The 25,347-nt window shown below is 38.2% G+C and overlaps 2 protein-coding genes across 2 annotated transcripts in view; both read right to left on the bottom strand.

Annotated features, from left to right (window-relative positions):
* The window catches only part of XPC (XPC complex subunit, DNA damage recognition and repair factor), a 1,641,424-nt gene that overhangs the window by 1,437,591 nt on the left and 178,486 nt on the right, over positions 1-25,347 (bottom strand). The window lies entirely within an intron of this gene.
* LOC122807657 (sorting nexin-19-like) overlaps positions 1-25,347 on the bottom strand; it is a 266,826-nt gene that overhangs the window by 188,670 nt on the left and 52,809 nt on the right. Inside the window, exon 3 of the mRNA XM_044078599.1 lies at positions 6,062-6,174. Within this exon, the coding sequence (XP_043934534.1) occupies positions 6,062-6,174 (113 nt within the window). The remainder of the gene's footprint in view (positions 1-6,061; positions 6,175-25,347) is intronic.

Below are 25,347 nucleotides of genomic sequence, written 5' to 3'. Positions count from 1 at the left end.
GTTCGAAGATCCACATTGCTGCAGTCCTTACACTTGGGTAGTCCGCTGTCCTCGGTCGGCCCGAATATCAAAGTATAAGGCTGACGTCGGTCAAGGCGCATTTGACTGACATCAGGACGTCAGGGTACAAATGCGCATGACCGACGTCATATCCTCAGTCTTTTCTTGCCCCAGATGTCAGAAGACCCAAAAAATAAAGGTCAAAACCAAAAGACAGCAAACCAACAACCAACCATCCTAGCACTAACAATATGTACAATATATACAATAAACATCATATAGACAACCCAACCCACACAACCGCCTCTAACTACAGAGGGGAAGGAGGTAAATTGGACTGCAGCAATGTGGATCTTTGAACATCTACATTTATGGTAGGTACAAAACTGTACTATGTTCTTCATCTCACATTGCTGCAGTCCTTACACTTGGGTAGAATCCCAAAGCAGAGGTAAGGGAGGATGGCCAAACTATAAGGAAGCAGGAGCTGCCAAAATGCCCTGCAAAACAGCAGTGGCAAAACCAGCCCTGGATTTAGAGTAAAGTGGTAGGTGATAATGCCTAGAGAAAGTATGCACTGAACTCCAAGTAGCTGCCTCCAAAATATCCTTGGTTGCCACCCCCCTCAAGAAAGCTGTCGAAGTGGCAGTAGCCCTAGTGGAATGAGGCCTAATCCCAGCTGGAATCTCCTTGCCATGATGGGAATAACAGAAAGCAATGCAAAACCCAATCCACTTAGAAATAATTTGTTTTGACACAGGCTTGCCCTGAGAACTCAAAGCAAAAGAAACAAATAACTGCTGAGACTGCCTGAACCCTTTAGTTCTGTCCAAATAATATCGCAACTGCCTGTGTACATCTAAAGTGTGCAAAATCTTTTCCCCTTTATTTTGGGGATTTGCATAAAAAGTAGGCAAATGAATAGTTTGGTTTAAAGCCACACTAGAAACCACTTTAGGCATAAAGGAAGGATTAGTACGTAAAGATACCCTATCCTTATGGAAAATTAAGAAAGGCTCAACCGCCATAAGGGCCTGCAATTCAGAAACCCTTCTTGCAGAGGTAATGGCCAACAAAAGCAGTCTTCCATGATAAATATTTCAACTCAGTAGTAGCTGCAGGCTCAAAAGGTTGTAGAGTGAGTTTCTCCAACACAAAATTGAGATCCCAAGCAGGAGTAGGAGCTCTACGTGGGGGTCTTATATTCTTGCCCCTCTAAGAAATTGCTTGAACAAAGGATGAGAAAACAATGGTGGGTCACAGTCATAGTGAGCTGAAATTGCTGCAGCATGAACCTTAATAGAAGAGAAGGACAAACCTTTGTCCAGTAACTCAGTAAGATATTGAAGAGCCACACTTAAATTAGGCTCAGAAACATCAAAATCCTTTGCTGCACTCCAAAATAAAAATCTCTTCCATTTATCTGCGTACACTTTCCTTGTACTAGGCCTTCTAGCTTCCAAAATAACATTCAAAACTTGTTGTGGAGGTTGAGACCCTCTATGGTTCAAAACAGAATATGCCAGGCTGTTAGGTGAAGAGAGTGAAGTTTGACATTGAGCAAATGACTGTCCTCCTGGGACAACAGGTGTGGAATCGAAGGCAAAGGCCATGGAGGCTTCCGTACCAGACTTCTCAGTAATGGGTACCAGTGCTCTCGAGGCCAATCTGGAGCTATTAAAATCATCCTTGGTTTGTCCTGTCTGACCTTTAGAAGTACCTTTGGAAGGAGAGGCAGAGGTGGAAAGGCATACACATGAAGATTGCTCCAATTGAAAGAAAGAGCATCCACTTTCCAAGCTGTGGGATGAAACCTTTTCGTGCAAAACTTTGGCAGCTGATGGTTTAGTGGAGAAGCGAACAGATCTATGTCTGGAGTTCTCCATGACACTGTCAATTTCTGAAATACATGAGGATCCAATTTCCACTCGTGGGGATCCATAATTCGTCTGCTCAACACATCTGCTAAGGAGTTCTGTGCTCGGCAGAAACCTTGCCTGAAGATTGAGCTGTAAACTGAGAGCAGTCTCCCACAAAATCATTGCTTGCCTGCATAGAGGATAAGAATGTGTTCCCCTTGCTTGTTGATGTACCACATGACAGTTGTGTTGTCTGTTAGAATCAACACCTACCCTGGAAGAAGTAAATCCTTGAAAGCTATTAATGCAAACTGGACTGCTAACATCTCCTTCAAGTTGATATGTAGATGTAGTAGTCTGGCAGGCCACTTGTCTTGTATCCACTTTCCATTTAGATGAGCTCCCCAAGCTTTGTCTGAGGCATCTGTCGTTAAAATCTGACTCGCCTCTGGCCGGGTCACAGAGAGTCCCTTGTTTAGGTGACATTCCTGAGCCCACCACAAAAATTCCTTTTGAATGCAAGGTATTATTTGAATGACAGTGTCCAGATCCTGGCAGTGCTGTGTCCATACATTTTTGAGATACCATCGTAGCTTCCTCATATGCAGTTTGGCATTGGGAAGCACCAGAATACAAGATGCCATGAACCCTAAGGCTTGAAGGACTGTCCTTGCAGTCAGCCCGGACTGATGAGAAAGTTGATGGAAATAAAGGGAAAGATTCTTTTGTTTGTCCGGGGTCAAAAAGGCCATCTGGGATGCTGTATTCAGTCTTACACCCAGAAAGCACATGTCCTGAGAGGGTACTAGACTGGACTTTATTTCGTTCACAGAATACCCCAGGCATCTTAGCACTGCTATCACATATTCCAAATGATGAAGAAGCTCGTCCCTTCCTTGAGCCAGAATCAGGCAATCGTCCAAATAAGGATAGATCTGTATTCCTTTTAGCCTGAAGAAAGCTATCACTGGAGCCAGAACTTTCGTGAACACTCTGGGCGCAGTAGATAAGCCAAAGGGCAATGCAGAGAACTGATAGTGAGAAGTCCCAGCTCGAAAACGCAGATACTTCCTGCAACTTAGTCTGATAGGAACATGAAGGTAAGCCTCCTTGAGATCCAAAGTTACCATCCAATGATCTTTGCCCAGCAGAGGTAAAAGCTGCTGTAACGTCAACATTTTGAACTTGGGAATGTCCAGATAAGTGTTGAGGATAGATAAATCCAAAATTGGTCTCCACGTGTTCCCCTTCTTCGGTACTAGGAACAGGCGAGAATAAACTCCTAGGCCCACTTCTGGCACAGGGACCGGCTGTATGGCCCCTATTTGGAGTAACAGAGAAATTTGCTTGTGAGCCTCTATTCTTTGTTGAGGAGGAACGTCTGGCATGCCTTTGAAAGGAGGCAAGGTATGGAAATAAAACCTGTAACCGTGGTGTATGATATCCAATACCCATCTGTCTTGGGTAATTAAACTCCAATTTTCTTTGAAAAGTGCCAACCTTCCTCCCAAAGGTGCTGCCAGACGAGAAGGCTCTGGCAGCTGAAAAGGTAGGTCATTGGGTCTGTTTACAAAAGGACTGACCCCTGCCCTCACCCAAAGACTGTGCAGGAGAACTCCCTGTTCTAGGCCTGAAAGAGCCCTGAGCTCTGCCCCTACCACATCTAGATCTACCCCTAGACTGGGAATCATAAGAAGGATACGTCCACCCCTTAGTAGGCCAATTTCTACTAAACTTTGGAGGCTGAACCTGCAAAAAATCTTTAACAGTCTGCATAGACTTAGCCTTGTCTTCCATTTTCTTCAAAACTGCCTCAACAGGAGAACCAAACAACACATCAGATTGCAAAGGAGCATCTAAAATCCTTGTTTTAACATGGTCAGATAAATTCTGATCCCTCAGCCAGGCGTGCCTGCGAAGAACTGACCCAGTGGCAGCCACCCTAGACGAGGCCTGTACAGCATCAAAACCACATTGCAAAGAATGCTTACCCACCTGTTCAGAAACATGTACTAAATCTTGTAACTCTTTACAATCAATACCTTCCACCAGAGCATCAACCTTAGACTTCAATTGTGAAAGGAGATAGTTTTGGTATTTCAACATGTGAAACTGGCAATTCAAAGCCCTCATAGCTAGAGTGGAAGAAGTATAAACTTTCTTTCCCCATCTATCCAAGGCCCTGGCCTCTTTATCTGTAGGGACCGGATTCTTGACAACAGAAGCCTTAACACCTTTAGGCCCCTGGCTAACAGTTTCTGGGTCTGCGCTAGGACTGTTAAAAAGATACTTATGAGCTTCAGGCACCCTGTAATACCTATCCGGTTTAACAGGAGCAGGAGGCAAAGAATCAGGATTAAGAGAAGCCTCTGTAAATACATCTTCCACTACATCCAAAACAGGAGGTATAGCCAAAGGCCTATGCTGGGGTAAAACAAAAATTCCCTAAGCCTTTTCCTGGAATCAGAGAAGTCCTGACCTTCCCACTTAAAATGCTCCCTCATGGAATGAAGAGTTTCTGAAAAAGAAAAATCCTCAGGAGGAGAAGCAGAAGGAGTAGAATCATCCACATCAGAATCAGAATAAGGAGAGTACTCCTGCAAGTCTTCAGCCGAAGACTCTGAAACATCCGAAGCCTGCTCGAAACTCCTAGCTCAGGCTCCACCCTAGGTCTCTTATCAGGAGGGGGCAAAGAACCCCTAATCAAAGTAATCAAATCTTCTGCCATTTTAAGCATATGCTTCTTGGGCACAGTTCCTGAAGAACTAGGGGTGACACCAACTGAAGCTAAACCTGGCCTGCCTCTGGGAGAAGCCTTGGAAACAAAAGGAGGGGGCCTAACCACCCTAGGCCGGGAGGGGAGTATAGTAACCTGAGAAGCCCCCTCAGCCTGACCTGCCTCCTGAGAGGCCACATCCTGCAATAACAAAGTCTCTCCCTGGGATCCCAAAGAAACCTCCGGTGGAACCACCGGCTCCACCGACACCTCTAAAGAACCGGCGTCCGGACGGTTCTTCTAGCCTAGGCTTAACTGCTTTGTCCTGCGCTTCTTGAAGAGCGGCCGGAGCATCCGGCGGCATTTTATAATTGCACCGCTTCAAGACTAACCTGGCACAATCTAACCTTCTCTTTATAGTGCGCTTATTGAATCTAGCACAAGAGCGACACCCAACAACGTCGTGCTCAGGCCCTAAACAAGGAATACACAAAGTATGATAGTCTCTATGCGGTATCTGTTTCCCACAAGAAATACAATTATTCACTTTTTCTGACATCCGGTAAACCACTGAGGCAAGAAAAAACTAAAATATTCCCCAACGGGGTACTTAGCCAACTTTGACTCGGTCTGAAACTCCGAAATCGAAAAATTTCAGAACGCCAACCACTTGCAATGCTGCTTCTGCATCGGACCATGCGGCAAAAAAGACTGAGGATATGACGTCGGTTATGCGCATTTGTACCCTGACGTCCTGATGTCAGTCAAATGCGCCTTGACCGACGTCAGCCTTATACTTTGATATTCGGGCCGACCGAGGACAGCGGACTACCCAAGTGTAAGGACTGCAGCAATGTGAGATGAAGAACATCAAACAGCATCAGAAATAACCTGATCTAGGGACTTAAACCTTACTTGCCATATAAACATGGCACATTGGAGGGACAGGTATGCATTTCAGAGAATACGCTTTGTCTGGAACATGCTTTACATCCACGTGAAGCAAATTTCTGCCGTAATCCAACTCAAGCATAATTTGGACCAGTGGATGGGGAATCGGAAATTCACCCCTGGTTTGGTACCTATATCCATAATGGACAGTGATGGCCTATAAATGCTTGACCACCCATGCCCTAGCCTACATATACCCCATTAGAATAATCATACAGTTCCTAAACTTGTCAGACAAGTTTGGGATACCTTAATAGTCTTAAAAAGGTGTTGGGTGTACACCAGGCTATGAACGTATAAAGAAACATGTTCTTCTGCAATCACACCACCACCCTGTCTAGCAAGATCAATCAGCTGTGTCACTCATCACGTTTTACTCTGCTCAGAAAGCAAGTGTGTGTTAATAAGAAAATACTGCTTATTGCTCATGTGAATTTACTGAAGCAACAATGAGAAGCTAATATAACACAGAACAAAACAAGAAGCAGCTTCTACTTTTACCAATAAAGGATTTGTTTCTAAATCAAGTACTTACTTGGGCAGTTTCTTACCATCCACCTCCCCTTCTCCCATGTCATCAGTGGGGCTCTGAGGCTCTGAACGAGGGAATGCTGTTTTCAGTGTATCAACAATGGCATTCACAGCCATCTGCAAGATTGAAAGAGTATGGATCCTTTACTTAGCGCAACATAAAGAAACATTTACATATTTACAAAATGCACGTATTTACTGGCACATATACACATTTCTATTTTTTTTTTGCTATGTATCTTTTTTTTTTTTTTATAACATTCTCATTGTTATTCTTCCATAACTGACATCCACTCCTTCCAAAGCCATAATCTATTTTTTTCACAATGTATGCCAATCTATTTCCTATTTAACAAAATTTAATTCAGTCTTTCATTCCAAATAACCCATATTACACAAAACAAATTCTTGTCTACCCTTATAACATATTCGTATCCTTCTAACATATGCTTTTTTGGTCTTACAATATCCATACATTAACATTCATATCTAAATTATCTCATTAATATTCTCAAAAAACGTTTCTTCACATATTTTTGAGTTTCACCACTCTCTTACATTTAAAAAAAATGCTCTGATGTCTCTCCCTCCTTACAAAATACACACTTTCAACTTTCTGTTTTATATGACACATTCCCTTTTACTGGTAACTTACTATCACTCTCCAAAGGAAATCCTGACACTACTAGCTTGGTAGACCACATTTTCCTTACTTTAATGGTTTTAATCAATTCTGGCAAATTTTTCTAATGGATTTACATAATATTGTTTCACCACATTATTATACCACATCCTATTTTTCTCTACATCACAAATTTTCATTTTCCATGTTAGTATTTTTCCTGGTAATTTTTATTTTCTTCATTTACATGTTCTTTTTTCTCTTTCTTATTCTCATCTCCCAGACCTTTCTGTACTTGCAACAAAACGATACCTATAAAGCACTGGATGCCTTTGCTATAACACAATGAATTATAAGTCAAGCAAAAAAGTAGCAAAGGCCTAGCTTGAAAATATCCAACAGGCATAAATATTCAAGTAAAATCCAGTAGTATTGAGCAGCTCTATTTTAATCAGCACAAGTGATTTCACAATAGCTTCATCAGGTGCATACAGATAAATGAATAGGTAATATACACACCTTATATAGTCACTATAATCACATGCCATCAATTAACATTTAAAATACAGCTACATAATAAAATACTTGTCACAAGACACAAATATATATATATAAAACATATAAACACATGGAACATATTCATATACATATTTAAAATGCCCAAATAAATAATCTATGCAGGCCTCTCTTTTGTAAAATTGGTTTTAAAGGTATATACTCATTAAGGCCATGTCCATAGTTGGCTCTAAGCCTTACTATCCATTGTGTTTCTATTTGTTCAGTTCTTGCTCTAATATTACCTCCCCTAATACTAGTAAAATTCCTTCCTATCACCATAAATTTAAATGTGTGGTGTGTGTCAGTATTACTCACATGTTTAGCCAAAGCATTTGTAATATTCAGTTTCTTTATGTTGTATAAATGCTCTCTAATTCTTTCCCTGAGAGTACAATCTGTTTTACCCACATAAAATTTGTTGCATACACAACAAGAGGCTAGATAAATAACATGTGTAGTATCGCAGGAAGCCGAAACCCTGATGTTAAAGATTTCTCCTGTATCAGGATGCTGAAACATAGCATCTCTTAAAATACAAATACAATAGTTACATTGACCACATGGCTTTGTACCACTTACTATCTGCAAAGAAGTGGCTTGCTTATTTGTACAGAGTCTGTTTTTCAATGACTTTTTATTTTTAAATGAAAATTGAGGCTTAATACCTATAATTTCTCTGATATCTTTATTAGTCATTAAAATGTCCCAATGCTCATTGATAATGCTTGTATAAAAAGAGACAACTCTCGTATAACTAATGGATATTCTTAGCTTATTGTGATTTCTATACTTCATTCTATGTGAGGGACCCGAAAAATACGGCTTAGCAGTAGTATTTCCCAGATTCCTAACCAATGTTGAGTTCCTATCTATTAGACTTGTTTCATATCCTCTTTCTGTTAAGTCATTCTCAGTTGCCTGCATTTGCCTCTCATAATCATTACTATTCACATTCAACCTAGAAGCCCTGAAAAATTGATTTATAGCTACATTATTAAAGACAAATTGCAGATGCATACTTTCCCTTCTCAATAATTGATTGGCATGACATTCCTTTCTATATAACTTAATAGAGATTTTACTTTGTTCGTCCTTATAGACACATACATCTAAAAAGTTAATGCCAATGTCTGAAACATTTAAAGTGAATTTTAAAAAAATCACTTGAACTATTAACATAGGTTTTAAAATTATCCAACTGGTCTGTTGAGCCTTTCCAAAGAATAAAGAGGTCATCAACAAACCTCCTATAAAATAAAATAAATTCACCAAAAGGACCTGATAACAAATGTTCTGTTTCCCATACTGACATGACTGCATTGGCATAACTATTGGAGCAGGGACTATCCATAGCTACCCTATGTTTTTGCCTATAAATCTTATTATTATTAAGAACTAATTTCAGTAATGTCAATCAAACTAATATCTGTTTCTGTAAACTCATTATTACTGTTAAGTAATTTAGCTACATATTCTAAACCAGTTTCATTAGGTATCACTGTAAATAACAAAACTACGTCTAGGGTGACAAATAAAAATTGTCCACTATGATTATTAACATTCATATCACAGAATAAATCACATAAAAAATGCTCAGTATCCCTCAAAATTATTGAAGATGTACTAATTAATTTCCTAAGATGTTTCTCAAGAAAAATAGAAAGAGCTTCTGTACTCCAATAATTCTCAGCAACTATCGGTCTTAAGGGAGGTTTAGTAGGATGTTTATGTATTTTGGGGCGCCCCTGAATGACTGATATAGATGGAAATATTATGTTAAAATACTTCGTTAAATCACTAGAAATAAGACATGCCATTTCTAAATATTTAATAGTATTGGCAATGTTGTTTGCCATAATTTCTACATGTGATTGAGTAATAATTTCATAAAACATATCACTTAACATTTCAAACATTGCATTATTATGAACATTTTTGTCCATTACTACAATTTGTCCCCCTTTATCAGCTGGTCTAATGACCAGCTGATCATTATATTCAAGGGCTTGTAGAGCATTAAACTAATTTCTACTTAGATTGTGCCATTCATTGTATTTTTTAATTTTCCTTCTTTGCTCATATACATTATAGATATCTGCTATACATATTTGTTCAAATGCATTAATCAATGCATTTTGTTTTGGAACAAATGTACTCGGTCTCTTAAAGCAGGTTTCAGTTGTAAATTGATTATCTTTAAACATCATTTTTAAGGTTAAGTTTTGAGTAAACATCTTTACATCAAAAATGGCATCAGTTATGGACATATTTGTAATAGGTATAAATGCTAATAGGTATAAATGCTAGTCCCTTCTCCAGAACCTTCCATTCATATTCAGAAAGACAGTAACTAGATAAATTAAAAACTAATGTCTTACTTGCTGTGTCTGTTGGAATGCTTTTTTGATAGTATATTGATTGTCCATCTCTTCGTTCATTTTCCGTTTGTTGCGTGTCGTACTTCTGCCCCTTATTTGAGTCTTTGGTCGTCTCCCTCTCTTGTTGCTTAACGATCTTTCCCTCATAGGCAAAGGGAACTGTAAGCCTAGGTCATTTAAACCCCTTAAAAAAGGGATATCAGCATCAAAACATGGCGTGGTATCTTCATTTGTTTTGTGAACGTCAGCAGTAACTAATATGTTTTTTTTTCTCGCTCCCAAAGCAACATCTCGCAGACTAGATGAAACATTTTGAGTTTCAAAAATCTCTTTTGGTGTTCCTGTAGTTCCACTAACTGTTGATGTTAAATTCAAGGCATTTACCTCTATAGGAGCGACGAGAGCATCCGTTGTAATTTCCGTACTCTCTTGCGGACCGTTGGTAACGGAAGCATCTCTTATGGGCGGATGTGATGGAGATCTCCTTATACTGCTTTCAAATTCACGTGGCCACGTGAAGATATTACCAGCTATGAAATCCTTACGATCTCTTTGGAGCTTATTGTACTTAATTTGTAACAATTTTCTAGAATATGTTTTGACATTATCAATGGTGTCAGTCATGCCTTTAGATAAATTGACTGAATTGTACTACTTACATATATTTACATATTTCGCTTTTCTGTCTTTCATTAATATATCTTCTTGCCTCATAGCTGAATGGACAAGAAGTTTCATATAGCCAAAACTAGTGGAAATATTTAACTGCTGCCACGGAGCTGCACATCACAGTCCATCTGCGCCGGCATTTTTAACACTCTTAACCCACGAGGAATAATCTTCTCAGACAGACTGGCTTCCAAATGATATTTTTCATATTGTATTCTTTTTAATTTACTTAAATCTTTCTCCAAAGCCAACAGTTCACCTCTTAATGCTAAATAATCCACATTAGCTTCACAGTCAGTTCGTACCACTAAATTACTGCTGTAAAGAGGAGTTTCAGCATCACTTACTTTGGAAATAAAAAGATTTACATTCTTTTCAGACCACTCTGGTTCAACTGTCGGTACATAGTCCAATTCAATAATGTCTGTCCCAGTAGCCATATTCCAAGTGCAAACAGGTATGCAAAAGTAAATCACCACAAGTAGAAACAACAAAACGATACCTATAAAGCACTGGATACCTTTGCTATAACACAATGAATTATAAGTCAAGCAAAAAAGTAGCAAAGGTCTGGCTTGAAAATATCCAACAGGCATACATATTCAAGTAAAATCCAGTAGTATTGAGCAGCTCTATTTTAATCAGCACAAGCGCTTTCACAATAGCTTCATCAGGTGCATACAGATAAATGAATAGGTAATATACACACCTTATATAGTCACTATAATCACATGACATCAATTAACATTTAAAATACAGGTGCACAATAAAATACTTGTCACAAGACAAAAACATATATATAAAACATATAAACACATGGAAAATATTCATATACATATTTAAAATACCCAAATAAATCATCTATGCAGGCCTCTCTTTTGTAAAATTGGTTTTAAAGGTATATACTCATTAAGGCCATGTCCATAGTTGGCTCTAAGCCTTACTATCCATTGTGTTTCTATTTGTTCAGTTCTTGCTCTAATATTACCTCCCCTAATACTAGTAAAATTCCTTCCTATCACCATAAATTTAAATGTGTGGTGTGTGTCAGTATTACTCACATGTTTAGCCAAAGCATTCGTAATATTCAATTTCTTTATGTTCTATAAATGCTCTCTAATTCTTTCCCTGAGAGTACGATCTGTTTTACCCACATAAAATTTGTTGCATACACAACAAGGGGCTAGATAAATAACACGTGTAGTATCGCAGGAAGCTGAAGTTTCATCTAGTCTGCGAGATGTTGCTTTGGGAGCGAGAAGAAAAACCGTATTAGTTACTGCTGACGTTCGCAAAACAAATAAAGATACCACGCCATGTTTTGATGCTGATAACCCTTTTTTAAGGGGTTTAAATGACCTAGGCTTACAGTTCCCTTTGCCTATGAGGGAAAGATCGTTAAGCAACAAGAGAGAGAGACAACCAAAGACTCAAATAAGGGGCAGAAGTACGACATGCAACAAACGGAAAATGAACGAAGAGATGGACAATCAATATACTATCAAAAAAGCATTCCAACAGACACAGCAAGTAAGACATTAGTTTTTAATTTATCTAGTTACTGTCTTTCTGAATATGAATGGAAGGTTCTGGAGAAGGGACTAGCATTTATACCGGTTACAAATATGTCCATAACTGATGCCATTTTTGATGTAAAGATGTTTACTCGAAACTTAACCTTAAAAATGATGTTTAAAGATAATCAATTTACATCTGAAACCTGCTTTAAGAGACCGAGTACGTTTGTTCCAAAACAAAATGCATTGATTAATGCATTTGAACAAATATGTATAGCAGATATCTATAATGTATAAAAATGTTTCAGATAATCAATTTACATCTGAAACCTGCTTTAAGAGACCGAGTACGTTTGTTCTAAAACAAAATGCATTGATTAATGCATTTGAACAAATACGTATAGTATATATCTATAATGTATATGAGCAAAAAAGGAAAATGAAAAATACAATGAATGGCACAATCTAAGTAGAAATGAGTTTAATGCTCTACAAGCCCTTGAATATAATGATCAAGCTGGTCGTTAGACCAGCTGATAAAGGGGGACAAATTGTAGTAATGGACAAAGATGCTTATAATAATGCAATGTTTGAAATGTTAAGTGATATGTTTTATGAAATTATTACTCAATCACATGTAGAAATTATGGCAAACAACATTGCCAATACTATTAAATACTTAGAAATGGCATGTCTTATTTCTAGTGATTTAGCAAAGTATTTTAACATAATATTTCCATCTATACCAGTCATTCAGGGGTGCCCCAAAATACATAAACATACTACTAAATCTCCCTTAAGACCGATAGCTGCTGGGCATAGTTGGAGTACAGAAGCTCTTTCTATTTTTCTTGATAAACATCTTAGGAAATTAATTAGTACGTCTTCAATAATTTTGAGGGATACTGAGCATTTTCTATGTGATTTATTCTGTGATATGAATGTTAATAGTCATAGTGGACAATTTTTGTCACCGTAGACGTAGTTTCTTTATTTATAGTGATACCTAATGAAACTGGTTTAGAATATGTAGCTAAATTACTTAACAGTAATAATGAGTTTACAGAAGCAAATATTAGTTTGATTATGACATTACTGAAATTAGTTCTTAATAATAATATTTTTACTTTTGGAGATCAGATTTACAGGCAAAAACATGGGGTAGCTACGGGTAGTTCCTGCTCCAACAGTTATGCCAATGCAGTCGCCAATGCAGTCATGTCTGTATGGGAAACAGAACATTTATTATCAGGTCCTTTTGGTGAATTTATTTTATTTTATAGGAGGTTTGTTGATGACCTCTTTATTCTTTGGAAAGGCTCAACAGACCAGATGGACAATTTTAAAACATATGTTAATAGTTCAAGTGATTTTTTAAAATTCACTTTAAATGTTTCAGACATTGGCATTAACTTTTTAGATGTATATGTCTATAAGGACGAACAAAGTAAATTCTCTACTAAGTTATATAGAAAGCAATGTCATGCCAATCAATTATTGAGAAGGGAAAGTATGCATCCGCAATTTGTCTTTAATAATGTAGCTATAAATCAATTTTTCAGGGCTTCTAGGTTGAATGTGAATAGTAATGATTATGAGAGGCAAATGCAGGCAACTGAAAATGACTTAACAGAAAGAGGATATGAAACAAGTCTAAAAGATAGGAACTCAACATTGGTTAGGAATCTGGGAAATACTACTGCTAAGCCATATTTTTTGGGTCCCTCACATTGAATGAAGTATAGAAATCACAATAAGCTAAGAATGTCCCTTAGTTATACGAGAGATGTCTCTTTTTATACAAGCATTATCAATGAGCATTGGGACATTTTAATGACTGATAAAGATATCAGAGAAATTATAGGTATTAAGCCTCAATTTTCATTTAAAAATAAAAAGTCATTGAAAAACAGACTCTGTACAAATAAGCAAGCCACTTCTTTGCAAATAGTACGTGGTACAAAGCCATGTGGTCAACGTAACTATGGTATTTATATTTCAAGAGATAGTATGTTTCAGCATCCTGATACAGGAGAAATCTTTAACATCAGGGTTTCAGCTTCCTGCGATACTACACATGTTATTTATCTAGCCTCTTGTGTATGCAACAAATTTTATGTGGGTAAAACAGATCGTACTCTCAGGGAAAGAATTAGAGAGCATTTATACAACATAAAGAAATTGAATATTACGAATGCTTTGGCTAAACATGCGAGTAATACTGACACACACCACACATTTAAATTTACGGTGATAGGAAGGAATTTTACTAGTATTAGGGGAGATAATATTAGAGCAAGAACTGAACAAATAGAAACACAATGGATAGTAAGGCTTAGAGCCAACTATGGACATGGCCTTAATGAGTATATACCTTTAAAACCAATTTTACAAAAGAGAGGCCTGCATAGATTATTTATTTGGGCATTTTAAATATGTATATGAATATGTTCCATGTGTTAATATGTTTTATATATATATTTTTTTGTCTTGTGACAAGTATTTTATTATGTAGCTGTATTTTACATGTTAATTGATGTCATGTGATTATAGTGACTATATAAGGTGTGTATATTACCTATTCATTTATCTGTATGCACCTGATGAAACTATTGTGAAAGCACTTGTGTTGATTAAAATAGAGCTGCTCAATACTACTGGATTTTACTTGAATATTTATGCCTGTTGGATATTTTCAAGCCAGGCCTTTGCTACTTTTTTGCTTGACTTTTTGTACTTACATTTAGACATTCTTACTATTAATTTCTCATTCTTTTCCTTCCCCACTTTAATACACTATACAATTTTGAATGAAAACAACTGGATCTACTCCCTCTATGTCAATAAAATAGCCAAAGTCTGGAATGCTCTACCTCAGCACATCCCAAAAAACACTAACATCTCTTCTTTCAAAAAAGCCTAAACGAATATCTCACCAGCAACTGACTCTGCCCCTGTATTTCACCAAGATAACACCTCCCTATTGTCTTCTCAAGTCTGTACTCTCCTTCACCTCAAACTACTACAGCTGTCTTCACCTTTTGCTAGTAAAGTTCTGATCAGAATATCAGATAAACCTGTGTGCACAACTAAATTTGTATTATGCTCCTAGAAATCTGTTTTGCATAGCATCCTTGATTACTGTACTACTGTTCTGTGACTTATTAACTAGTGTACTATTGCATTGTGCTTTATTGACTAGTGCATTCTTAATTGTTTTTTGCTTGTATTTGCTGCAATGTAATTTGTCTGGAGCTTTTCTCCCAGAGTCTCTGCTGAAAACGGGCTACTGGCCCAGTCGGACACTACTCGGTTAACAAATGTAAATAATAATTTAATAACCCCAACTCACCGTCATCTAAACTCGTATACAGCACACCTCCTTTCACTGGGTTTAATCTTAAACAGCATATTTTATTTATTTTATATTTGTTTACCAGGACAGTCTGACTGGGCTGTTAACCCTTTTTCAACAGAGGCTGGGCAGGGGGGAGCCCCACATTACAATTATATATTCAACAGTATTATATAAAAATATAAAATAAAATATACAGATAGTTGAAATAAAATTAGAAAAACTATACACAGACAGGGCAAAATGCAATATTAGATTAAATTCACATACGAGTTGCACATACAAAAAAATTCACTCAGCACAATCTAATAGAGCAGTACAATATAAGATCAAATAACTATATTAAATAAGTGCAAGTCAGAATATATCAATATGTTAATGGTAGCTTTCTTGTATAAGAAGTTGAGAAAGGGAGTGTTAGAAAGTAGTACTTTATTAAAAAGTGACAATTAAAAGAATGTTATAACTTAGAGTTAGTGAGAAAAAGAAAGGATTAAAATATTATGGGAGAGAGAGAAAAGAAAAAGAAGGTAATCTAGTAAGAAAATGTGGCGAAGTACTAGATGAGTTAAGTAGAAAATGGAAATATAATTAGTACAGTAGATAGTAATAATATTCAGCCTGGTTTTAGACATGAGCAGAGCCAACATTTGAATAGGTGAGATTTGAGATGTGTTTTAAATACACATGGATTAAACGTAGAAAGTATTGGCTGCGGGGTCATGTTCCATAATCTGGGGATACTACTGAAATATAATGAATCACCATGGAAGTTATTATAGCAATAACCCACGCCTGGGTGTGGGTAATGCTGGATTTACCCACGGTTGGCATGGTTTGGTCCCGAAGGCGAAGCCCGAGGGACCAAACAAAGGCAACCGTGGGTAAATCCAGCATTACCCACACCCAGGCGTGGGTTATTGCTATTATACTATGGTGTTAGTTTGTTTTGTATTATCTTTGTATTGTTGTTATTTAGGTTTTTGTTTGCTTTTCTTTGTATTATTCCACTTTTTGTGAGATAAAATAGTCCACACTTTCAGTTTGTGTTTATTGTTTATTTCTGTTTTAATTTAAATATATGTTATTTTTTAATTTTTCAGGAAATGTTAGGAAATAATTATATTAGTAGATATTTTTTTTTATTATTTTCTATCTATGGTGTCTCTTGTTTGGGTGTTTTTTCCTGTCTGAGTTTGTAGTGTTTCTGTTTAACAGGGCTCGTGCAGGTTTTTGAAGGGATGTAATCAAAAGGGCTAGGTGGTGCTTGGTATAATATAGTTTAAGCAGTGTGGAACTTTATAACTGTAGTTATGTTTTAGTACTTATAGGTATGTTAGAAATGTGGTGTAGTTTTAATTTGTATTAATTTTTTTAAAATGTAGTTTTACTAATTGGTCACTAGATGGTGGTGTTGTATGCGCTTTTAGAAGGTGTATGCTGACGTGGAAGTTAGGTATGGTGTGTGTTTTTGACTTTGAGAGGGATGTGTGCTGTGTTTACTTTTAGTGTGTACATTTTTGGAGTTGTTTGTGTATAGCTATTGTAGGGAATATAGCTGAGTGAATGGTTTTATCAGAATGCTTGCTTTTATTATATTATAAGTGGTGGTTATGTAGTGTGTGTTGTGTATTTGCGACTGCACGACATTTTATTTTATTAGTATTCGAGGTGAGGGACTGAGGACTGTAATAAGGGAATTGGTTAGTTTTGTGTGATTATGTGTAATCGTTAGGTGTTTTTGGTGTTAGGGTTATGTTTATTTGCTGTCGCCGCAGCATGATATTTTCGCGACCGGACTTCTTCCGTTATTTGTTGTACGATTTACTATGTGCAAGCTGGTTGGATTAGCCAATCAGCATGCACGTTTATCGGCTTTTGTAAACATCACATGGTATAATTTTTATTTTATTTTATTTTATTATTTATTTTACATTTGTTGACCGGGAAAGTCCGACTGGACACATGTCCATTTTCAGCGGAGGCCCGGGGAGAAAAGCTCCAATAGTACATAGTAGGTTACAAAAAGTTCCAATAGTACATAGTAGGTTACAACAATGTTTGACAGCTAACATACGATTGTAGTTATGCACTAAATACCCAGGGAAGAAAAAAAAGTTACATTAGTATGTACAATAACAATTATAAAGAGAAAAACAAAGCATCATATAGTTAGTATACACAGGTAAGAAAAAGTTACATTAGGATGTACAGTGAACAATTATTATAAGAAACAAACCTACAAGTAGTTAGTTTCAGGGGAGAGTAGATGGCTTGAGGCCTAGGAGGATAGTAATTTCACTGAGGAGGTTGAGGGAGCTATGGGTTAGTCTGGATTAGAACATTGGCAAAGCCAGTGGGATTTGAAGTGGTGGGAGAGGCCATTTCTGAAAGTATTTAGGGAGGTTGATTCGGTGAGACTAGGTGGAAGAGAGTTCCATATTTTACCCACTGTGTTTGAAAACAGAGAGTCACCTCCTGAGTTACAGGATTTGATTGTCTGGCGAGTAATCTGTGAGGTGATCTTAGTCTATTTAGGTTGGTATAAGGGGTAATTATTCCAGACAGGCCGGGAGTGTTTTCAGGTTGAGAGAGTATTTTGTAAGCAATAATAAGTTGCTTCTGTAGAAGTAGATTTGGTAGTTCTATCCAACCTAGGTTCTGAAGATTAGTACAGTGATGGGTTTTGTAGGGCAGGCCTGTGGCAAATCTTGCAATATGATTATAACAACAAGAGAGTTTAGATAGATCCGATTTGTTGGGATTTGTAAGTATGGGGGAGGCATACAAGAGGGTAGAAAGGAGATGGGTGCGAGCAATGGCAACTTTAGCCGTGGGAGTCAGAAAAGATTTTATTCTATAAAGGGACCCCAGTTTCTTAACAGTTTTGATAGTTTGGTTGATGTGCACATCAAATCTGAGTTTGTTGTCAATGGTAACCCCTAATAGCTTGGTATGAGGGTCGGGGGTGATGGTGGTTCCATTGTTGGATTGTACACAAAAGGGAAAAGTTGGTGTTTTATGGGTAGGATGGAAGAGTAGCATTTTCGTTTTTTTTGGATTAAGGATCAGTTGGCGTTCTGATAACCAATTCTCAACTGCAGTGAAACAGTCTTGAGTTTTGGATAATAGAATAGTTGGGGATCTATCTGAGCAAATTAAAGTCGAGTCATCAGCATATTGAATACATGTAGACTCTGGGATGACTTTGTTAAGATCATTAATAAAGATGGAAAATAGAAGAGGGCCAAGTATGGAACCTTGGGGGACTCCTATGGTGTTGGGTATGAGGTCGGAGAGCTTGCTTTGCCAGAGCACAGCTTGTTGCCTATCAGAAAGATAGGCATGAAACCAGTCTAGGGTTTTGTTATCTAGATAGAGAGTTTTTAGGGTTGCATGCAAGAGTTTGTGGTTGACCATATCAAAAGCTTTTGATAGGTCCAAGAAGAGGGCTGAAGAAATTTTTTTGTCATTCCGGTTAAGATTGATAGTGTTTGTGAAAGAGGAGAGCGGTAGTAGTGCTATGTTTGGGCCTGAAGCCATGCTGGGAGTTGGTTAGCAGGTTTTCCTGAGTTAGGTAGTGGATGAGTTGTTTGTGAATACTTTTTCCATGATTTTTGCCAGTGGTGACAAAATGGCTATTGGTCTGTAGTTTGAGAGGTCAGTGGATGAGCCACCTTTATGGAGGGGTATGACATGGGAGATTTTCCATATGGAGGGATTGTGGATTCAGTTATGGTCCGATTAATTAAGATTGAGATGGGATAGGCTATAACATCCGCAGCTTTTTGTAGAAAGTCTGCTGGAAGTAGGTCTGCCGAGAGTGGTTGGCTTTTGTTTCCTTAGTAAGGATCGGATGTATGCAGTAGGGACAGGTTGTAGGTTGAATAACGGCGTGGTCTTCTGGGTGGGACTTGTGGTTAGGAGCAGGGGCTACTTGTTGGTTGGCTAAGGATTTGATCACATCGATGAAGAAGGTATTAAAGGATGTGGCCACTTCATCTGGGTTTTTCATAGTTAGGTTTGCTGGTGTGGGGTGGAGGACCTGCAGGGATGGAGATGTTACTTTATGCCTGTGCAAAACTTTTGGGGGATGTTTTGAAGTTGATGTTGTAGATGGAAATAGTAGTTCTTTTGTCCATTAAGATAGATTTTTTGTGTCATTTCTTAGTTTTTGGAAGTTGGTACGGTCTAGGGGTGTCTTGGTAGTACGCCATTTATTCCATGCTTTGTTTCTAGCTTTGATTTTGGCTGTGGAGTCTTTTGATAGCCATGGTGCTATGAGAGCTTTTGTTTTGATTAACCGTTTGGGGGCATGTGTGTCAAGTATGTTTAGAAATGTGGAGTTAAATTTTATTACAGCTTCTTCTAGTGGGAGGTGTTTTAGGATTGACCAGTTACAGGACTGCAGCTCATTTGAATCTAGTGATGTCAAAATGTTTGGTGCTTCTAACAGTCCTGAGTACAGGAGGTGGCAGCTACCACTTTTGCTTTTACCATATAAGTAATGAGGTGATCACTGAGCTCATTAGTAATAGTCCCAGATTTATAAGTTCGGGTTTATGGTTAGTGAGTATCCAGTCTAGGATACTTTCTTTTTGTTTGTTGCTGCCAATTCTAGTAGAGGTGGTAATATTTTGTGAGAAGCCATGGAGATTGATATTGGTTGGGTCTGTCTCTGACACACATTGATTCCAGTCAATGTTGACATCTCCCAGAATTATGGTTTCTTGTGGGAAGTTATTTGTCAGCCAACTTAGAGTGTTCTCAAGAGTGTCAGAGTTGTTCCCAGGGGAATATAGATTACGATTAGGTTAATACTTTTTCTTTATTTAGTTGTAGTTTTAGGGTTGTTAATTCTCGTTGGGTATTTGCGGTGGCTGAGTGGGGTGTAGGGTAGCGTTGAGTGTGCTTTTGAAGAGCACAGCAGTACCACCACCTCTTTTTGAGGCGATCGGTCCTGTATATGTTGTAGCCAGGTGGCAGGATTTCGTTATCTTTGGTCTCTGGTTTGAGCCAGGTTTCTGTGAGACACATAATGTCAGGGAGGTAAGTTGCTAAAAGAGCATGTAGATTATGAATTTTATTATTTAGGCTTCTAATATTAAGGTGGCAAATAAGAAGGAGTCAGGAGGTCTTGGAAACAAGGATGTTTTATTTGCACTGTCATTTGATGGAGGGCCTGGGTTTGGATGTATGTCTCCATCTATATTTATGTTTTTCTAAGATACATTATTAGCTTCATCAGTTTATGTAGTAGTTTATCTATGTTTTTGGACTTGGGGTAGATTATGTTTGGTTTATAGGAGTAGTGGAAGTGAGTAAGCGGTGTTTTGTTGATTAGGTAGTGAGTAGGGTGATTAGTGTTGATCAGAAATGTGGGAGTACTAGTTTGGTACTTTGGATAATGAAAACCTGGGTGTGTCTGGGACTCGTATATAGTTAGCAGGTATAGTGTGATAAGAATTGGTAGGGTGAGAATTACAGTATTTTGGGCTGGTATAGTGATATGGGGTGTTAAGGACTTCATACTGTTGCTTGATTGGTTATAAGATAGTTAGTGTAGGTGGTTTGGTATTGGTTGGGGAGGCGGGTGGGGAGTGAGGCAGTGTGATTTGTGAGCCTAGTGGACTTGGAGGGGCAGTGAAAGAGATGGGCCAAGAGTTTTGAGTGGCTAGAGATAAAGGAGGGGGTGTGGTTAGTTAAGTATAAATATAGGGGTACTGGGGAATTGGGATACGGGGCAGGGTGGGGCGGAGTAATCCACTCCACACAGAGCAAGTCCAGGTAATACACTAGTAGATGTTTTTCCTTGCTACAGGGCTCTACAAGTGAAGCATAATAGTAGCTGCACTTTTGCTTATAGTTTGGGACTAGCTCCTCTGTTTTACTCAGAATTCACACTAATTTTCCAAGTAAGTGAGGAGAAGATACTGTTGTTTGCGTCTTACTGCTGTGTGTGAAACCCAGTTCGCAAGCTAGTTTAGGGATACTTTACAATGTAAAATACATTAGTAGCTTTCATTTTAGTAGGATATTGACCTTGTAGATGAAAGTGTTTGGTAGATAGTATAGTTCTGGGCTGTTGGTAGATAGTTTAGTTCTGAGCTGTTCTACATTTTAGGTATCGCTTTCTTCCTTAGCGCGATATTGAGAGGGAGGTCGGGGTAGATTACAGGACAGTACCTGAACAAATAAAAGAAAAACATTCAGCTTGCTTTTAGAGTTATTAATTGCAAAGCTATAAAGTAGAGTTAGGGTACAGGTTTCAATGCAGTTTGTATGTAACAGAGCCTAGAGCAGGGATTGAACTCCCTTTTAAACTTAATTGCAATCCAACAAGTATATAAAGATCTGTTAGTAAGCTGAGCCAACAGGTTAATGGAACAAACAGTCGTTTTGAGTTGACTCACTCTATCATTCAGGATAAATGCAACACATTTTAGACTTCATTATTGCCCTGAAAAGACCAGTCGCTAATAATTGAGCAGTTTGGTTACAAAGGACACTTCGCTATTTTTGCTTAGTTATTCCTAATACTGAAACACATCAATGTCCTTAAACACAGCAGTCGCTGATAGTGTCCTCTTTCAATTTAACATAGTAATTCAAATATAACTGTTTAAAGTAGTCAAAACAAACAATTCACAGAGGCCCTTTACCTAGCAGGTGGCGCTACTAGTGGGTACACGCTACCTCTGAGTGAGTAACTGCGTGAGAAGGTAGCGAGACGCTGAATACAGTTTGTGAGCTAAATTATTCTACAGTGTGGTCGTAGCTGTAAGAGCTACACTTAGATCACATTTATAACTGAACCATCTGTTAGAATTACACTTTAGGATGCGCTGTAATTTATAATTATAAATACATTGGTTTTATGTGATGTTACATACCCCTGAGATGCCTACAAACTTAGATTGCAACACAGCAGTAAATGACTAAAAATGGCGGGCTCTTAGGGAGTTATGATACCTCGCATTCGTCATAGGCAGGGGGTGGGGGTTAATCCCACAACACAGAGAGCAAGTCCAGGTAATACACTAGTAGATGTTTTTTCCTTGCTACAGGGCTCTACAAGTGAAGCATAATAGTAGCTGCACTTTTGCTTATAGTTTGGGACTAGCTCCTCTGTTTTACTCAGAATTCACACTAATTTTCCAAGTAAGTGAGGAGAAGATACTGTTGTTTGCGTCTTACTGCTGTGTGTGAAACCCAGTTCGCAAGCTAGTTTAGGGGATACTTTACAATGTAAAATACATTAGTAGCTTTCATTTTAGTAGGATATTGACCTTGTAGATGAAAGTGTTTGGTAGATAGTATAGTTCTGGGCTGTTGGTAGATAGTTTAGTTCTGAGCTGTTCTACACTTTAGGTATCGCTTTCTTCCTTAGCGCGATATTGAGAGGGAGGTCGGGGTAGATTACAGGACAGTACCTTGTAGATGAAAGTGTTTGGTAGATAGTATAGTTCTGGGCTGTTGGTAGATAGTTTAGTTCTGAGCTGTTCTACACTTTAGGTATCACTTTCTTCCTTAGCGCGATATTGAGAGGGAGGTCGGGGTAGATTACAGGACAGTACCTTCAACTGGTCTCCTCAAAGATGTTCACAGAACATTGGTATAGACATAATTCTTCAAGCTCTCAACTGTCCAGATTTTCGCAGAATGTCCAAGATTTTTTGCCTTGTACTGACCGTGGGTATGTGTCGGCCTGTAAAATCTGATGTTTGTACCGAAAATGTCCAATTTTGGCCATTTGAAAAGGTGGCAACCCTAGTCCGCGACACTTTCTCAATATTACTTCTGATAAATAACTGATAAATTATCTTGTAGGCCATTGAAATTTGGGTATATGTAAGGGCATTGGATAATTCTAACCAATGAAGTTGCTGCAATGAAATACAGTGGTGTGTTCCAAATGGGGCATACAGTGATCTGCATACATTATGAATCCTGACTGCACTCCTGTTCTTTCTTACAGTTTTGCAAACTTCTTCACTCCAATTTCCAGCTATGGCTACCAAGAAGAAACCAGTGCAGAAAGGGTTCTCACATCTGGTTCCCCTTCCTACTTTTAATACCTTAGAAACTCCTCCCTTTGCCATTAACTTTTCTTTCTGGCTCTCTGCAAATTGCTTCTCTGTCTATACCATTTTCCACATTTCTGTTTACATCTTGCTGAGTTCTCCTTCCAGTGTTATCTCCTCCCCACCCATCACGATTTTTCCCCTACCTGGTGCTTTGATACATCTCACTACTTTTTCCCAGTTTTGTCTTGTCTGCAGTGTTCTTGTCTTCCACTGTTTCTTCTATCAGTTTCTATAAATCTTGCTTACTTTCTTAATCTTTTCACATTTAACTCCGCCATCTCCATCCCAACCCCTCCCCTTGTTCATTCTCTCTCTCCTTGTCACTGCTATCGCTGCATGATTTGATATCTCTCTCCCGTGTTTCCATTTCTTCCACCATTTTTATGGTTTACTTTTTTCATAGTATCCTGTCTAGCCTGCTGGCTTGAAATAAACATTTCTACAAAATATGTACTACCCCTTTTTCAAGGTGATTTTCCCTCCACATATCCTTCCACTCTCCTCTCATGTTCCTTTCAAAGTCTTTTTTCATCTCTATAACATACACTCTTTTGCCAAACAGCCCGTCTTTCCTGGGAAACACCGACTTCCCTCCCAATGACTCCCTCTCCATCCCTTTTTACCAGATTCCATTCTTCAAAAAAAATTCATCTGTATGGTTGTTTGGAGCATCTCATTCCATTTATTTATTTATTCTTAACTGCCAAATAATCCATCACCCTATCTCACTTTCTACACTTCAGTCATTACATGTAATCCCTTTCTGAAATGGGTGCCTCCCCTCCCGCTTTACTGTCATTTTCTCCCTTGGGGTACTATAGGCTCAACAAGCTTCACTCCTCCTCCTACCTTTACTTTGGTCTGGAGCAGTACCACATCATCTTGTATCTTTCCGCTGTGTACATTTATTCCAACTGATTGGTTAAGAAGTCCCCCTGTGTTAATTGTTACCATATCACAGTGTTCATTACCGTCTATTCTCCGTTTTTATCACCTCCAATCACTGCCTTTAAAATGGCTATCCTCTCCTGTATTTCCCTGCAAAGCTGGGCCTTCTATCCTTTGGCCTCTGCTTACGCTTTCCCTCCCCCCAGGAGCAGACTTTGTCACCCTTTAGTCTGTGTTTTAATTGCCTCTGGACTTTAATCATTCATCTTGTCCTGTTTAGTCCTGTTGTTCCTGCTTTCACTTCTCTAAGATTGCTTCCTATCTGTTGTTTGCTCCTGTTTATTGACCCACTTTCCCAAGGTCTTTACTTGTTTCCTTTGCATTTGATCCTACTTTCGTGAATGTTTCATGTATTCTATTTCACACTACTCTAATATATTGCAGTAAAACCAAAGTCTCATGTTTCTGGAATTATTCCTTTCTCTGCTTTCCACATTTTTTATTCAGGTACACCGTAACACTTTTGCCCACTGCTTCAAAGAGAAAGCTTATTTTTTATGAAATCATAAACATTAAAAAGTACGGTCTATCATAAGAAAGACCATGTTAGCTATCTGCCTACATGTACCCCTCCCTTAACACAGTATTTTTGTTATTGCTGGAACACAAAGCATTCAATAAAAATCTTATCTTTGAGTTCAGCCCAGTGTTCAGTGATCCCAAATGTCCTTTTCAGTCTCATTTACCCCCTTTTTGTCCTGCCCCTTCAATGACCCAATGCCTTTATATGAGTGAGTTTACAGAGTACATCCACTCTTTTGCTCTTGCACTGCCACTCACTTCTTTCTTTCTTTTCTCTCCCTGCATGACCAAGCTTGTCCAGTTATCAATTGCTGTCTTGGCCTCCTCCTCCGATCTGGTTTTCTTGACACTATTCCATTTTGCTTTTCTTGACTCCTTTGACCAGTTCGGCCTGCTCATCCCTGCAGAATCCATCAATCTGCATCTGAATCCCCCGATACTTCAGCTACAGTGTCTCTTTGACAATATGTTGTTTTTGTATCTCCACCTCTGCTTCTACCGCAATCACTATCCAACTCTCTTCTGCTACATTTCTTGTTTAACTAGCTTTTTGTTCTTAAACCATATTTTTTCTTCTTTACTCCCCTTCCAATTTCTTCCATTTTCCATGTCTTTTTTTCCATTTCTGAAACCT

Source organism: Protopterus annectens, chromosome 7.part1, assembly GCF_019279795.1.
Source record: "Protopterus annectens isolate FY-2018-M chromosome 7.part1, PAN1.0, whole genome shotgun sequence".
NCBI classification, from domain to species: domain Eukaryota; kingdom Metazoa; phylum Chordata; order Ceratodontiformes; family Protopteridae; genus Protopterus; species Protopterus annectens.
This window is presented reverse-complemented; position numbering and strand designations above follow the sequence as displayed.